The sequence below is a fragment of the Xyrauchen texanus genome, chromosome 5, assembly GCF_025860055.1.
Source record: "Xyrauchen texanus isolate HMW12.3.18 chromosome 5, RBS_HiC_50CHRs, whole genome shotgun sequence".
NCBI classification, from domain to species: Eukaryota; Metazoa; Chordata; class Actinopteri; order Cypriniformes; family Catostomidae; genus Xyrauchen; species Xyrauchen texanus.
In genome coordinates, this window is record NC_068280.1 from 33,921,149 (window position 1) to 33,939,528 (window position 18,380).

At 39.1% G+C, this 18,380-nt stretch overlaps 1 protein-coding gene across 1 annotated transcript in view; it reads left to right on the forward strand.

The window, feature by feature from the left end:
- The first annotated feature begins 6,686 nt into the window (after window positions 1–6,686).
- Window positions 6,687–18,380, forward strand: part of LOC127643695 (carboxypeptidase E) — a 47,267-nt gene continuing 35,573 nt past the window's right edge. Inside the window, exon 1 of the mRNA XM_052126511.1 lies at window positions 6,687–7,196. Within this exon, the coding sequence (XP_051982471.1) occupies window positions 6,947–7,196 (250 nt within the window). The 5' untranslated portion in view covers window positions 6,687–6,946. The remainder of the gene's footprint in view (window positions 7,197–18,380) is intronic.

The following is an 18,380-nucleotide window of genomic DNA, read 5'->3' on the forward strand; positions in this document are numbered from 1 at the left end:
AAAAAGTGGCTCTATCTTAATGCTCCTCTAAGACTGTGAGAGCTTTTAATCAAACACTTGAATAAGTTTGTCTTTCCATTCCGTGTTTATATTCTACATCATCATCCAAGTCAAGTGTCATACAACCATGTGCATACAGGGTAGAGCTTTCTCTAAGAGGCATTGGTGCTATAATATTTCAAAGTGAATTAAATGCATTTGTGCAGTTAGACAGAATGAAATCAGTATACATGTACACAGCATACAAGTTTCACATGGAGTTAGTTGTCCCAGAAACATGATATAATGTACGTTACAGTATCTTAAGCAAAGTGTAAAATATACTTTATAAAATAGGAAAACAGGACCAGAACAGAATATACTGTATATGGCTTTAAAAGAGTGTGTTATATAAGGAATTAACTTATTTACTAAAGATATAAGACACAAGATGTTCTCTTTATAGTTATTTTACTACAGCCAAAAGGTGTTTTAAAGGCCCCAGCACACTCACAGAGCAGTGCCTCTTAGTTCGTTCCTCAGAGCCAAAAAGAAGTTAGAAACAGCTGAGCAACAACATACTGTTGTGAACATCCAGACATCCACCACACTGCTGTGGGAGGCATTTAGAGATACATTTAAATATGCGGACGCTCAACTATTATGATAACCCTACTCAGATAACGACTCTGTACAATTGTAGTGAGCAGAATAGAATCTCTGAATGCACAACTAGTGGAACATTGAGGCATATAGGCTACAACAGCAGAAAACCATGTTGGATTCAAGTTCTGTCAGCCAAAAACAGAAAGCTAAGGCTGCAGTGGGCCTACCATCTGTGTACCTCAGTAGGAATCCAGATTTATCTGTCCAGTTTTTGTTCTGCTGTTGTAGACAATCCTCCTTAAGGTTTGACATGTTGTGCATTCTGAGATGCTATTCTGTTCACAACAGATGTGCAGAGAGGTTATCTGAGTTACTTTCTGCCATCTCCAACCAGTCTGGTCATTCTCCGTTGACCTCTCTCATCCACAAGGTGTTTCCATTCATTTAACTGCAGCTTACTGGATGTTTATTTTTGTGTTGTACCAATATGAGTAAAATCTAGGGACTGTGATGTGCATGAAAATCCTAGGAGATCATCATCTGATCCATTTGAGTGCTTTTTATTATTACTGATGAGGACATTCGGCCCTTACATTGCAGTCAAACCTTGTCCAACACAAGTGGTTAAAAAAAATACTTCAATTTAACAAATAATTATAATTTTTTTATTATTATGTCTAAATATCATATATCCAATGCATAACTTGTGGTAATATCTAGAAATTATTTTGTTACAATATTGGCTTTTAGAGATCAGCCAATACATGGAGCACTGAAGCCATCCATTGGCCATAGCTGTAATTTCATGTAATTTTTTTGTTTTGTTCCAGTAGATGTCTCCAGAGACACATGCAATGCATGACATATTTTGATGTTTTGACAATCTCTCATTTACTGCAATGAAAGTTTTTGTTGAACTGAAGATAAAATTTGTAACATTGCTGGCAGGCAATGGCACTGGAGCAGACGAAGATGATGATGTAAGAACCCAGGTGCACTTTATTTACAAAAGTGAAATCTAACAACCATAAATCCACACGTGAAACATAACAAACATAAACTTGACTATTCTTAAACTAGACTTGACTTGATTAGACACAACGCTACACAAGCATTACTCAACAAAGGACAATGGCAAACATGAGGGCTTAAAAACATTGAGAAACATAAGCCAATGAACAGAACTCTAAACAAGATAAAAAAGACAATAAGCATGAACCAATTACATTAAAGAACCAATAACAAGACTAAGAACCAATGAAAACAAGACACATAAACATGGAGGGAAAACATGACATCACATGACTAGGAAACGGGAAAAAAACTCATGACCAGAAAACAAAACATGACCAAAAACACATCTAGACATGACATATCCCCCCTCTAGGTTCGTCCCCAGAGGCCCCAAAACAAAAACCGGGATGAGAGGCTCGAGGGGCGGAGCCGATCGGGCTGAGGACCAAGGTGGAGTCGTAGGGATGGAGGTCCCCTGTGGAGCAAAGGCGGGCCTGGAGTGTGGAGCAGAGGCGGGCCTGGACCATGTGACATGGCATGGAGCAGTCTGAGGTTCAGCTGTGACTTGGCATGGAGAAGTCTGGGGCTTGGCTGTGACATGGCATGGAGCATTCTGGGCTTGGCTGTGACATGGCATGGGGCAGACTGAGGTTTGGTTGTGACATGGCATGGAGCATTCTGGGGCTTGGCTGTGACATGGCATGGGGCAGACTGAGGTTTGATTGTGACATGGCATGGAGCAGGCTAAGGCATGGCTGTGACATGGCAAGCAGTAGGCTGAGGCGTGGTTGTGACATGGCCTGGAGCTGACTCTGGCGTGGCTGTGACACGGCCTGGAGCTGACTATGGCATGGCTGTGACATGGCCTGGAGCTGAATCTGGCGTGGCTGTGATATGGCCTGGAGCTGACTCTGGCACGGCTGTGACATGGCCTGGAGCTGACTCTGGCGTGGCTGTGACATCACCTGGAGCTGTGGGAGGCTCACAACTAAGCGTCCTATTTGACTGGGAAAAGACCTCAGTGGTTGTGAACATGAGCGGAGTTGTGGGAGCGACCTCTGTGGTCGTGGGTATGGACAGAGATTTAGAAACGACCTCCATGATCGTGAACATAGGCAGAGAGTTGGAAACGACCTCCGTGGTCGTGAACATGGGCAGAGACTTGGAAATGACCTCTGTGGACGTGAACATGGGCAGAGACTTGGAAATGACCTCTGTGGTCGTGAACATGAGCGGAGTCTTGGGAGCGACACGAGGAACATGGTTCCACTCTCCACCGGTGCTCCATTGATGGTGATGGGGCTGTTCTCTCTGTCTTTTCTCCTGAAGTCCAACACAAGCTCCTTGGTCTTACTGACATTGAGAGAGAGGTTGAGCTCTTGACACCAGCGTGTCAGAGTGTGCACCTCCTCTCTGTAGGCTGTTTCGTCATTGTCAGTGATCAGACCTACCACAGTTGTGTAATCAGCAAACTTTGACTGTGTTGCCACACAGTCATGTGTGTACAGGAAATACAGGAGTGGGCTGAGAACACAGCCCTGCGGGGCTCCAGTGTTGATGATCAGTGATGAGGAGATGTTGCTGCCCTTTCTAACCACATGGCATCTGCTTGACAGGAAGTCCAGGATCTAGCTGTTCAGCAAGCTGTTTAAGCCCAAAGCCCAGAGTTTCACATCAAGCTTGGAGGGAAATATGGTGTTGAATACTGATCTGTAGTCTACAAACAGCATTCTCACATATGTGTTCCTTTTTTCCAGGTGGGAGAGAGCAGTGTGTAGTGTAGATGCAATGGCATCATCAGTGGAGCGGTTGTTGCTGTATGCAAACTGCATTGAGTCCAGTAAGGCAGGCAGCACAGAGAAGATGAAATCTCTGATTAGTCTCTCAAAGCATTTGCTGATGATGGGGGTCAGAGCAACAGGATGCCAGTATTTAAGCAAGTGATTTTGGATTGCTTTGGTACAGGCACAATGGTGGATGTTTTAAAGCATGTTGGGACCACAGACAAGGAGAGGAAAACGTTGAAAATGCCCATAAAACACCAGCCAGTTGGTTCGTGCATGCTCTGATGACGCGGCCCCGAATGCCGTCTGGACCCGCGGCTTTACAGATATTCACCCGTCGGAAGGAACGGGTTACATCCGCTGCAGAGACAGAGAGTGAACTAACCTCTGTAGCTTCGGCCGCGAGAGCTCTCTCTGAGAGGGCGGTGTTATTTCCCTCGAAATGAGCATAAAAATTATTACGCTTATCCGGGAGAGAGGCAGCGTTTACTGTGGAGTTTTTATTCCCTTTGAAGTCTGTGATTATATTAATTCCCTGCCACATGCTTCTAGAGTCAGTGTTGATCTGTCCTTCAATCTTGTCCCTGTACAGGCGTTTGGCTGCTCTGATAGTTTTGCGGAAATCATAACTGGCTTGTTTATGCTCCTCCTTGTTCCCGGAATAAAAAGCGGAGGTCCGCACATTAAGTGCTGCATGAACATTGCTATTAATCCACGGTTTTTGGTAGATCCCTATAGTTTTGTTCGGTACTACGTCATCTATGTACTTCCTGATGAAATACGTTACACTATCAGCGTAGACCTTGATGTCAGAGGCGGACCGGAACATCTCCCAGTCTGCGTGATCAAAACAGTCTTGTAGCATAGAATCTGTTTGGTCTGACCAGCACTGCATCATTCTGAGGGCAGTGCTTCCTGTTTCAGTTTCTGCCTGTAAGGTCTGTGTCGGCTTGTGTGGGGATGTACACAACTGTGATAATGACTGCTGTGAAGTCCCTTGGTAGCCAGAATGGTCGACACAGAAGCATGAGAAATTCCAGATCAGGAGAGCAGAAAGACTTGATAGAATGTATGTTCCTCTGATCACACCAGGATTTGTTGATCATAAAACATATACCACCACCTCTGCTTTTACCTGAGAGGTCTTTCACTCTGTCCGCTAAGTGCACAGATAACACAGCGGGTTCGATGACTGAGTCTGGAATCTCCGCAGACATCCAAGTTTCTGTAAGGCAGATAATGCACCAGTCCCTCGTCTCTCGTTAGAAAGAGATCTGCGCTCTCAGCTCGCAGAGCTTGTTGTCCATAGACTGAACATTTGCCAGTAGAATACTGGGTAGCAGGGCTCGTTATAAAGTTTTATATGGCGTCGTTTTGCCCGACGCCTTAGTCTGACGATAATGCTGGCTCTCCTTCTCCTTTTCCTGCTGTGTTTCCACAGCCGAGCTGCCCAGACAAAGGGCTCCACTGGCGTGTTTGAACACGGGTTGGCATTGAGGTATTTAAAGTACAGTCTTCAGTGTGCTATTGTAGAACCAATGTCCAAAAGTGTTTGTCTATCGTATATAATAAGGGAGATAACATCCAAGACATGGCAAGAATTGTAGACAAAAAAAAAAAAAAAAAAAACCTCTACCCCTTTGTTGAGCGATATGTTCCACTAACATGCTTTCAGTTCTACTGATAAATGGTTACATAGGGTGACCATGCGTAATTTTTTCCAGGACATGTCCTCTTTTCCGACCTGAAAATAGCATTCGTTCGGCCGGGATTTCAAAATTGGCTAAAAATGTCTGGGATGTGGCTTTGTCTTCATATTGATGTGATCTCTACAGTTAGGACCATATCACGACAGAATGCACACTCTTTTACATCTATCTCACGCACCTACTTGCTCCATTTGTGCTCACTGTGCAGTTTGTGTGTGAAAGCGAAAAAGATCATCAGATCGCTCTGCAGCTACAAAAATCCATACCGTAAGCACACTTTTGAAAGTAAGTTCTCCAACTCTGCAAATTATTCAATAGAACACCTGTTTTATCATACTTGTGCTTCCCAATATAATGTCATTTTTAACTGAAAATGTTGACTCTATCAAGACAACATCAAATATAGGATACTACATATCAGTGAAATGACTAATATGACTGATAAAAAATAGACCATGATGGAAATGTTACAACTGGGCCCATCAAATAATTGTAGTGCAACCTCTTTCTGTGATCTGTAAAGCTGGCACTTGCGTGTCAATGGCAAAAAATATCAGAAAAAAGCCTACTAAATGTATTAAAAGTGACAAGCAAAAAATGTTAGACAAAGGAACGTTTGTCATTAAAATTTTATCTTTAAGGAAGTACTTGGAAGTGCAGGAAGACTGGAAAATGTGAGGTGTCGTATAAAAATAATTTTTAATGGCATCTGATCTTTTCTGTTTTTATTTAATGGCCATAATTAAGAGTAAATTACATTGATGACTTTGCCACAAAGACGTCTAGGCATGTGCAGTTTTGAAACCACATTTGCTTATTTTTATGTTATAATTTAATGAATAATTTAATTATTAAATTCAAACAAGCAAATTTGATATAATTATATAATTTAATTATACCTAACCCTTAATCTATAGCCCTGTTTTTTTAAACAATCAGAAGGTAATTTGGAACAGGTTGTTTGTTATTGGTCACATTTGTTATTTGTTATTAATTATAAATAATTTTTAGTTCATATTATATAAAATTGGAGAAAAAAAAGGTTTGCAGTAAATTGGAGTTCAAGTGAAAAAGGGGGTGGTTTGTGGCGCCAATCTGAAATCTTGCCCATGACACCAACAGTCGTGAGCCTGGGTTAAAGCGTGGAGGTTGGAATCTCAGAAAAGAAGATCTCTGGTGCAGAGTGCTAGACGCCGCTATAGCAAAGTGTAATCGAGCCTGAAATCATGATCACCAAGGAGACTGCTTTCGAGATGTTGAGTGAAAAGGGAGTTATATTTATTTGGTATGTTCTCACCCATAATTAATGGACTATGTTTATGCTGATTAAATCTGCTTTTTGGAACGCCAAAGGACTGATAACCATACACTTCTGATATTCTTCTAAAAAAAATATTTGTGTTCTGCAGAAAAAAGAGAGATCCTAGATGGTGAGAGAATTTTAATTTTTGGGTGAACTATCCCTTTAAGGTGTGCCTTCATCCCCTTTTTTTCTTTTCTTTTCTTTCCTTTTCTCCTTTTTTTTTGCCTTCAGCACTATTGTACCATATTAATGTCTCTCTTGCGTCATGTCAAAAGCCGCGCCCCTGCAGGGGTAGCACCGTGCGCGTTCACCTATTTGCGTGTGTGTAATCTTATGCTTAGAGCAGCTTCGCGCTACTCGTCCGCTATCTCACGCGCGCTTCCGTGTCTAAACAGGTTGTCAGGACTCGCGTTCACGCATCAGTTCTGCGGTTCCATACAAGGCACGACGCAGAAAACGTGAGAGGATAGGCCTGAAAGGAAATACAGCGGTGGTAAGAGAGACAGATACACGAAGAGAGAGCGTGTTAAGTGTATAAAAAGACCGGAGCGATGAAGGTGCGTGCGGCGGCGGTGTTTTGCGGGGCTATGGTGATGCTGGCCCTGGGCTCGGGCGGGGATGCTGCGGGGGACGGAGGCATCTCGTTTGAGTACCACCGATATGAAGAGATGCGGAAAGCGCTGGTGTCCGTGTGGCTGCAGTGCCCCTCCATTACCCGCATCTACACGATTGGGGAGAGTTATGAGGGCAAAGAGCTTCTGGTGCTGGAGATGAGCGACAACCCCGGGGTCCATGAGCCTGGTAAGAGATCTGCAATGTAATCTTATGATAAAGAAAAACAATAACATCATAACTCAAAAAACTCTATAAACCCTTATAATAAAGCACATATTTTCCATTATGTGGCATCTTTATCCAGAATGGAGTTCTGTAAAGGCCATAAATGAAAGGCACCGAGTGCAAAGAGTACTTTCATATGACAGTGACCCTTCTATTGAAATAATCTTTGTCACAGTTGTATTTTTCGTGTTGATTTAGGTATTTCACGTTTTATCCTATGTTCTCCTCCAGTCGATGGAATTGGGTCTTAAAACGAGCACACCTCATAATACCGACGGTGTGCGAGAGGTTAATAAATGACGTATCTGATTAGTGGAAGTGAGGCATCCACTAAATGGTTATTTTGAGACATTCCATTTTTATTACATTTTTTAATTTACATCTCAGTAATGTGAAATCTGTGACTATGCAAAATGGTCTCTAAATACTGAAATTCATTATGGTCAATTATTGCACTAGATACAAATGATTTGCGTTGTTTAATTCTGTCATTTTCCGTTTGTTTCATAAATCATTGCATGGATGTTTCTCCCGGGTCACTGTGACGTGCAGGTGCGCATCGGTGTTTCTCTGCTCTTGGAAATGTGATGACAGCAGTTCACTTTGAGCGTGGACGCCATTTTGCAAGCTTTGCAGCCTTGCATGAAAAGTATGACGGTATAATAGTGCCTAAATGATTTGCTTGTGCAGAGTAATTATTTTTAAACGCTCAAATGAAGTTACAAGCGTGATAGGAACATTTGCATGTGCAGAGTAAGATATGTGAAAGTGTAAATCAAACTGCAAGCCTAAAAATAATTTGCATGCGCAAGGAACGTTTTGGAAAGGTATAAATCAAGTTGCAAAACTATTAGCAATACTTTAATGCTTTGCTTAAGTGCAATTCATGTTAATCTGTCATTTAGTATTAACACAAAGTAAATTTGGTGTGTATTTTTCTGACTGTCTTTTTTTCACGCTTACACTTTTGGCACTGTTTTTGCTCCTAAACACGGTCAAAAACATTGCAAACCAGCAATCAGCGATATGCAAGCAAAGAAAGATTGTCATGATTGACCGCTTATAATCAATCTGTATGTGTAAAATAAACAACTGCAAACATGTTTCTTTTCATTATTATAATTATATTTTAATTACTTTCAATAATCATTGTCATGGCAAATGGGTGGATGGATGGATAGATTGAAATAGCTGGTATCACAGAACACATGCTAGAAAATAAATAAATAAAATAAGCCATATAAAACTTTATAAACAGATAGATAGATAGATAGATAGATATAGTTTACTTACATATTTTTTTTTATTTAGAATGAGTTCAATGATACCAGCAAGTTCCATCTATCCATCCATCCACCCATTTGCCATGACAATGATTATTGAAAGTACTTAAAATAGAATTATAATAATGAACAGCAACAAGAAGAAACATTTGAACACCAGATTAAGATTTATGTCAATAAATGGTGTCAGCTCAACTTTACATTCGCAGTAAAAGAACATGTGTGTATTAAAATACACATTTTATCACTGTGCCATATGAAAAACTAGCTGTCTGTCATGTTATTAAACCAATCAAGTCAGAGTAAACTGGTCAAGGAAAACCTAATTTGATTGGTTACTAGAAGCAGGTAGACCCACCTCCCCCTCGCGCATGCAAAACTCTTTTCAGAGAGAAATTTGGGCCAAAAGTGACCGCAACAAAGGGAAAATGGAACATTGTATATCAGATTATTCTGGAAAATATTTATGCCACAAACAAAAGTAATTTACGTGTTTGCAGTTATTTATTTTACACATACAGACTGATTCTAAGTGGTCAATCCATTTTGCTGTACATGACAATCATTCTTTGCTGCATATTGCTGCAGGTTTGCAATGTTTTTGGCCGTGTTTAGCTGCAAAAGCATGGGGAAAAAATCAGAAGAATACACACCACTCTTATTTTGTGTTAATATGAAATTACAGATTCACAACCGACACTTGAATTAGCATTAAAGTATTGCTAATATTTTTTCTTACGCTTGCAACTGTAGACCTTTACAAATCTACTTTGTGCATGCAAATAATTTTTTGTGGCACAATTTTACCTTCATAGAGAAGTCTGTAATTGCATATAAAGCCTGATACTCAGTCAGTACAATAGTGAAATCAATTAGGGCTGCACAGCTAAAAGAAAAATGTCACACTTTACATTTAAGTATTTTCGTTATAATGTAATTACATATGTATCACAGAGTAATAGCCTACAACTTTGTCTGGAACAGCTTGTAATTAAGTTACACATTGTTAATATAAGTAATATTTTAATTTTATATAGGCTATATTTGACCTCTGTATAATACAAGTTGAATGCAATGTAAAGTAGGGTATTTAAACCTATAATGCAGGATTTTCAGGAGCCCTGTGCCAGGTTTTTGGTGACTTGGTTGCACCAACTAGGACAGGTATTGTTTGGGTTTGGGTAATATAGGCTTAAACATGAAACAATGTAATGTTCCCTTTAATATTCAAATTGTGTAAGGTATGTAGGCCACTATAAGTTTAGTATAAATATATGTATCATAAAGCCTTTTGATCTGAAGCTGTGTTTACTGATGAGTTAATTTGGTTTGCTCCATTTATGTTTTGGATGTACTCCATTTACAGACTGGAATTAGACAAACGGATTAAGCTAATCACTGAACGTCTCATGCTGAAACCACATAGTGAGATGCATAAGTTATTTAGGAGCATAAATCAGAATTTTTCATTATCATTCTCCCCGAGACCTGCTGATTTTAATAGTAAAACATACATAAACAAGGACCCCAAAAACCCCACACTGTAAAAAAAAAAAGTGGAGAAAACTCAGGCATCAGGCAGCAAGAGATTTTCACTTTTCTCAACATTTGACTGAAGTACCTCACACAACTAAATGTTTAGCTTTACAATGCAATAAAGGAGAAAAGTAAAAAATATCCAAAGTGCTTTAGCCAACTAGGATTAGTTTTTTCATTAAATGCTTCATGTCTTGTTCAGCCAATTAATTCTCAATCACAGGAACTTCACTTTAAAAAATGTGTTATTTTCGTGTACGTGCTGCCTTAAATTAATATAAATTATTAAATGAACATAATGTCTTATTATATAAACTTGACTTGCATAGTTCAATTGTCACGATTCCCTTGTTGTCTGCACTGTGTTTCACTAGTCTTTGTTAAAAAACTCCACTTCCCACAATTCCCGGCCTTCATTACTGCCAGCACTCTGTCATTGTTCGCACCTGAATGTCGTTTGTGATTATCCTGTGTCTATGTATTTAAACCCTGCTGTTTTTCCATTCCCCTGTTGATCGTTGTTTGTGCATGTTATGGTAGTCTGTGTGTTTATATCCTGCCCGTTTTCTCCGTTGATGATTTTTCATGTTTATGTTGTGTTTTCCCCTCGTGGTTGTTTTGTTTGTTCCTGGTGTTGTTTTATTTTAGTTATCCTGTTCACTGTTTTGTTCATATAATTAAAAGAACTGCAAGTAGATCCTCACTCCTTGTCTGCCTCCTTCTGCCAAACTTAACATCAATAAACCTAATCCTAACTTAATTCAAATTGAATACTAGGGCTGCACGATTTGGGAAAAAGTCATATTGCGATTATTGAGGTTAATATTGCGATATGCGATTGCGATATAATAAACAAAAGGTATCATGAGTCAACTTGCTTGGTTATCAAGGAAAATGCAGAAATAGATTACCGATAATGCTGAAATTTGTATTTTTCAACTCAAAAATACAAACTAGCAACAACAACCACTATAAATGCACAGCGTTTTCAAATTAAAATATTTTTACAAAATTAAATAATATCTTTGCGTTACTGCAAACTTGTTATTTTCTCAATATTACACCTAAATAAAATAGAACAATAAATAAGAACATACGAATTTTCACGAAAATAAGATTGTCCAAACAAACAGGGGCATTTAAGCAGGATGTAACATGTACTTTGTATAAACTCTTTTGAAAAGGAAACTGGATATAAAAGTGTGGTTCACTCAATCAAACCACTAAAACTGTTGTTGTTGTTGTATATATATATATATATATATATATATATATATATATATATATATATATATATATACACACACACACACATTTTATTGTTGTTGTAATTTTAATGTTATTTTTCACATAAGATTGATGTTATGACGATCTCATCAATGATGCAACACGTTGCAATTTGCAGACAGCGGGGGTGAGAGACGAGCTTGGAGTTTGTGTTTATTTACATGGCACACTCCCATCTTATATGAACTTTAATTAAGGATAAAATAAAGATATATCGCAAAGCTGTGATCTGTGTTTCTATCAGACACTCGAGTTGCAGACAGCGGGGGTGAGAGAAGAGTGTCTCGTGTTAGAGTGCACATCAGCCGGCAGAACTTTAAATCTCTCATGGTCTCGACTCCCGCTCAGATAGGTTCTCTTCCGCGACTGGTTGAAGCAGCTCTGACCACACAGATAATGACAGTTTTGGAGTTTGAGCTTATTTACATGTCACGCTCCCGTATTATATTAACTTTAATTATTGATGAAATAAAGACATATCGCCAAGCTGTGATCTGTGTTTCTGTGTTATTTTTTCTGGCCACCAGTTCAGTGTCGGTCTGCTAGCGGTGTAGAAAATGGGCAAACAGCTCTCAGAGAGTATAGGCTGTCACGTCCACACATGCACTTATTTATTTAATAAAATCGCAGCATTTGCCGTCATATAATCCCACAGGCTGACATCGCGATTGCGATTGCGATATGATTAATCATGCAGCACTATTGAATACTTAAATTCATCTAATTTTATTAATCGTTTATTTCATTGGATACCATAGCAGTAGCTGGGTTGTCTCATTATCTGAGATGCCTTAAACTGCCATTTGAAGATAAATAGCCAGTGACTGATAAGAGACTAACATCTATTTTCTCCTTTATATTATTGTATAGGGTTATAAAGAAGACTCATCACAAATGATGGTGACACGCAACAAACATATAATCCAGTAAAAAGATGAGCTCTGAATTATTACTACATGACAAATAACTTAAAGTGACATCAAACACAACAACCAAGAGCATAAATAAATGCAGCAAACACTAAAACAATGAAAATTAAGATGGTAACTATGCAAGTTGCACAATTTATTCACGCTGAATGGGAATCCGAATATATGAACATGATGTGCAGTTCTCTCGACTTATATTTTTTCGTTAAGCTGAATAGTTTTTCTTATTTTGATAACTTATCACAATTTCAGCCAACAAAAACTTGGATAGTTTAGTTATATCAAATATACTAATCCAGTACAGTTATTCAAACACTATATTTTAAATTATGAAAACAATAAGGCTAAATCATAATTTAGTGTAAAAATATTGTTTTTAATAGGAAACCCCTTTTACCTATTTTTACAGAATTTATTTGCAGTAATTGCTGAAGACGTGCATTGGTTTTCTGTCTCATTTGACACAGTTTATCTGTTCATTAAGCAAAGCTGATTAACAGTCTTTTACAGTCTTTCTGTTGATTTGGTGTTCTGGCATGAGGAGGGCAGGTTTTGCATTCAATATGGAGACCAACTGTGAGACATATATCTCTATTTGACACATATATGCTGTAAAAAATTATCATTAGTGTTTTGGTGTGTATGAGAGAGACGTGTGAAAAGAGAGAGAATTTATCCTAAAGGTAGGGGTCCTGTTCCTTAAATAGTGGTTGGCTCCCTGTTTGCGTAGATATGACTCATTGCATTAAGTATTTTATTGCTACCAGATGAGTTTCCAGCACCACCCACACCCCGTAGCTACTGGCAACCAGCTGCACCTCAGCAGCAGCATACAGATATCAAAGAGTAAACTCTGTTACGGGTGCTAGTGTCGAGTGTTACGGCTGGGTAGAAATAGATGTTGCCCTGGAAACAGATCAGCTTAGCACTAGGAGCCATGTGCTTCCCTGTGCTCAGTCAGACGAGGAAGAGGATGAGCGAAAGAGTTAGCGTGCAATGCCGTCTGCCACGGGGGCTGGGATGCGATCAGAAACAGGCCATCTGGTGCTCTGCTGAGTGAGAGCATGTGAGAGCATAAGATAGTCAACACATTTGCACATTTGTTTGCTGAATACAAAAGATGAATGTGCTCTAGCTAAAGTTCCGTAGGTCGACTATATTGAGAATAACACTACAGTAGTATATGCAGAAATTACCACAAACATTACAATAAATACAGGACTAGGGTAGGCTATACATAGCACTGAAAAATATAAACCTAAAAAATTTTATTTTCTAAAAATATATATATATATATATATTTAAAAAAAGGTCTGGGCAATAAAACGATATCGATAGATATCACGATAAAGAAAACCTACAATAAGCTTTTGAGGAATTTTCAGTATTTACTGCGTGTCGCTAAAACACAAGCAGTTTGGCTTTCTCAGGCTGCGTTTCCACTGGGGTGGACAAAATCCGCTCAAAGGCACACACAGCGCTAGGAGAGAGCTTGCTCCGCACCGCTGCCAATCCTACGATCCACCTTGCGAGCATGATGCTCGGCTTTCATAGGAATGAATTGAAAACACTCTCAGCTTCGCTCACAAAGCGCCAGTGGTAACGTAATGTCAGACTGGATGAACTTGCTAATGCTAGCTGCCTTGGTAATGATTAGGCTACGTCGGACTCGGATTGATTCCATCCGCACCGCAAGAATTCCTGACAACGGTTGCGCTCTCTCATCTTCTTTAGTGAAGAGAGCGACAGCACAACAGTGATGTGGACAACAGCTCTGATCTTTCTGCGCTGTAATTTTGAATATTGTTCTCTAGCAACAAACATGCATAATTTATGCCCTGTGTTACCTTTTTACCCCAGCGGCGCTCTCAGCAGCTGTGTAACAGTTTGTTTAGTTCATGTTCGTATAAATGATGAGTTGGACCGGATTATCCCAAACATGCCACTTTTATTTCTTCAGCACATATCCATACAGTAAATCTGCTGTATTGCAGTGAACATAAATTGCCGGGTGGTTCAAGAGAATGTAACAGAACAACTCTATATCTCTCCCATATTTGTTACAGAGCAACACTACGACCACGCTTCTTCCCGGACTTCACTACCCATAAAACACTCCGTTAGAACTACAAAAACCACATTCTTACAATCTTAAAGTAATAGTTCTCCCCTCCACCCTTGTCCCGCAACACCTGTCCTGCTCCGCACGCGTTGCTTCTTTTCCCTGCATGTGTGTAGACATGAAGCGCCACATGTGGTTTCAAAGCACCTTTTAGACCAAAACGTCTGTCCCTCCTAAATGTATATTTATTAATCAGCATGTTATGAGCCTTTAATAATAAACAAATCGAATAAACAAATCGATTTCTGTTCTAATTTTGTGAAAAATTATGGATAAGGAAAAGACTAAAATTACTAGTTGGTAGCCTAGTCTCTCATATATGAAATATAGTATATGAAAATATACTAATGCTTTTTACATTTTTTAAAAAACGTTTTCAAAATTTTCTCTCTGGACACCCCTGAACCCACATTCAGCATCATTCCACAGTCACAAGGGCTTCTATGCCCCATACTTGGGTATCTGAATCGAAAGAAATATAAAATATATTTCATTGTAATGTAAAAATATTCCAACAAATACTGGACTGCTGTCACTATGCTTCAGAACAAACAGATGATCTTTTAACATTCATTTTCAATTGATAAATGGTAAAAGACGGTAAAATTGGTAAAAGATCCCGCAGACCCCACTGCTTTGGCCGTCTCTGGACCCCCTGCGCAGTTTTGTAGAGTCTATTTTGACTGTTTAGAATGTATTTTTTCTTCTTTTCTTCCGTCAGCTTTGAAATAAAAAAAAAGAAAGTGCAATGTGTAAATGTATCGAACAATATGAAAAAGATTATCATGATAAAAATATTGGCCATGCCGCCCAGCCCAACATGAGGTACTGTAACATTATTATTATTTAACATTATTGATTCAAACCTAAATACATATTACAGTTAAATCAACAAAATAAATGTTAAGGGTTAGATCAAGTAGAAATAGTTTTTTAAGATAGCAATTTTAGGTTACTACTTTTTAAAGTGTAGGCAGAAATTGGAAATTATGTAATCATATAAGGATATGATCTTCATTTAATTTGTGTGCATGTATGTTTTATAAATTGCTCCTTAGAACATTTAGGAAATTATTGGATGTTCACAATTTTACAACTTTTTTATAAATAAGACCCCAGGCTCTTGAGTAGGAGCTATCAACATTTATTTGATCAAGGTTTATGATTTCTCAGTTTCTTTCATTACAGTCCGCCACATGTGTTCTCCCTCAGAGTCTAGCTATGACTTGTGCAGCTGTTTACAGATCACATACCTGCATAAAATTATGTTTTTTTAGTGCTCCCCTTTCAGTATCTCTTTCTTTCTCTGTTTCTGCCTGATAGACACACACTGAGAGAACAGAGTGCCCAAAGATGTAAAATGAAATTGCTTATAGAGCAGACATTGCTATCTCATCTTATCAAAGAGAGAGACAGAGAGGAAGTGAAAGGGAGGGGAAGGGTATTTTATTCTAATGTCTAATTTAATCAGAAACTCACATTATCATATTAAATGAACAACTCTCTTCCTCTCTCTAACCTCAAACATCAAAACCGTAACCTCAAATCCAGGGGTGTAACAACAGGGAGGGCAGAGTGGGCAGCCGCTATAGAAGCAGGGCCCGACGGGTGATGATAAACAACTCAGGCTCCCCAAGCAGTGGGCCTGACAGGTTCTTTGAACTGGGGTTTGTAAGATCCAAGTTACGCCACTGCTCAAATAAAAAAATTATGATTTAATCATCAGGAATATACATAGGCCGCTGAAGCATGTTTTTAACAGGAAATGTCACTCCTCTCCATTCTTATTTCCTTCTTTCTAAACCTTCCTACTAAACCCATCCATCCATTCAATTAGTCATGCAGAAATTGTGTGCTTTTGACGCAAGTCTCTAGCCTCTTAAAGACATGCACAAACACTTCTAGTAACGTTATAAACACAGTTGTTTCCATGGCTATGTTGACCAAAGGAGAGCATTAATTCAGGATAATTGATTCAGCACACTTCTCCATTGGAAAAAGACACAAATTAAAAGCATGTATGACATCCATTTTAAGAGACAATCTGATGACAATGCCACTGAAGAGAAAATTGTTTTTTGGGGGAAAGACATTTCAAGCCAATCATAATGAAATATATAATGAAATATTTAGAGATGCACCGATTGCAATTTTCTTGGCCGATTTCGATTTCCGATTTTTTGCAAGTGTGACCTGCCGATACCGATTTTTTCAGATTTTCTTTCTAAGAACTATTATTGACCACATATACAAACAAAATCTACCTTTCTTCAATGCTAAATTTTATTTTCATAATAAAATAAATTATTAAACATTACAATTTCCCCCCAAACTGCACTAAGTTACAGGATCTTCTCTCACTTAAACAACTCTCAAAATAAAGTCCTCTGTGACTAGAAAGAGGTAGAAATAACAATTAACTGCAAATAAGTTGCTTTATATAACAGATGTCATTTTCCACTATTTTTATAAATGGACCTTTTTCTCTTTATTACTCGTCTAACAAAACAATTCCAATGATCTGAAAAACTGAAGTGTCCAATACACTCAACTTACGTTAGATGTCCAAATATCTGTTGTAAAACTGAGCACTGCTTTGGGAACGCTTGCATACCTGTCAACACTCCCGTTTTTCCCGGGAGTCTCCTGTTTTTTTATTTCTCCCAAAAAAACTCCCGTAATTTGTATGGCCCAAACCACGTTATATGAATAATCACATCAATATATTATTCCAAGGTGGTCCAGTTGCCAGATCTAGAATGAAACGCATCCTACTCACACAATCGACACATCATACACATTACAAATCATTTATGACCTCAATCTGGCAACCTTAACCCAGCTGCTCTGTTGATATCTGCGCAGGCAGTAGACGCGGGATGTTAAATCAAGCATCACTGGTAGATGGGAGGAGAAGTATCAGCTGGTGCTCCGGCGAAAAAACTAAATATACATGTACATTTAACAACAGCTGGATGGAAGAATTGAATTTCATATCCCGAAGCCATATCCGCAATGCCCACGCCTTTTGCAATGTGTGTTGCACTTATTTTAATATCGGACAAGGTGGGAAAAATTACGTTAAATCACAATGGCACAATTTGTATGTATTTAGCCTGCCTCTGCCATCCAGCACCCCCCTTCCCCATTCCCGGATTTGTGTACCCAAATGTTGACAGATAACAGGCTGCGTGTGTGACATGACACGAGATTAAACAACTCGGGCAAAGCGACGTCTGAAAATCGAGGAAATGTATCAGATTTCTGAAGCATCTGTCCTCAACTATGGAGAACAGCTGGTCATCCAGGGCCATGAATTCCATAATTTTCCTCGTAATTGCTTTGGTGTATTCGTTGCTCATACCAAGGAATGATAGGAGAGGCTGCTGACTTGTGGCTGGCTCTGAGCTCTGGCTAGCTTTAGCCGCTTTCACTTTTTAGCTTCTTTTTTAAAATGGGCATTTTTAGCTGGGTGGTGGTGTTATAAATGTCTAATTAGGTTTGTTGATCCGAAAGTTATTGTGGTGGTTCCCCCACGGTTTACTTTGGCCTTAAAATTATTACACATTTCGAACTTTATGTATTCTTCACTCACACAGTGAAGATCTCCCACGCCAATGACATGTTTACATGCGGCTGTGACGTTATTGCCTGCGCCGCTGGCAACAAAACGGACCGGCTTGGAATCGGTAAGACGTGAGGCTGACCGGCCGATCACCGGTCCGGGCCGAGCATGCGGAAAATCGGCTAATTCCGGTCCCTGGCCGGTCGATCGGTGCATCTCTAGAAATATTTGTGTTCAACATAACAAATTAATGAAAATCAAATGTAAAAAGTGCATCTAAGGATTGACTCACTACCCTCTTTAGCATGCAGGTTATTTCATCACACAAAGAGGGAGAGAGAGAGAGAGAGAGAGAGGGAGGGAGAACTGGAGAGAGAGAGAGACAGATGTGGAATCCCTCTACGATGTATTATTAATTAACTT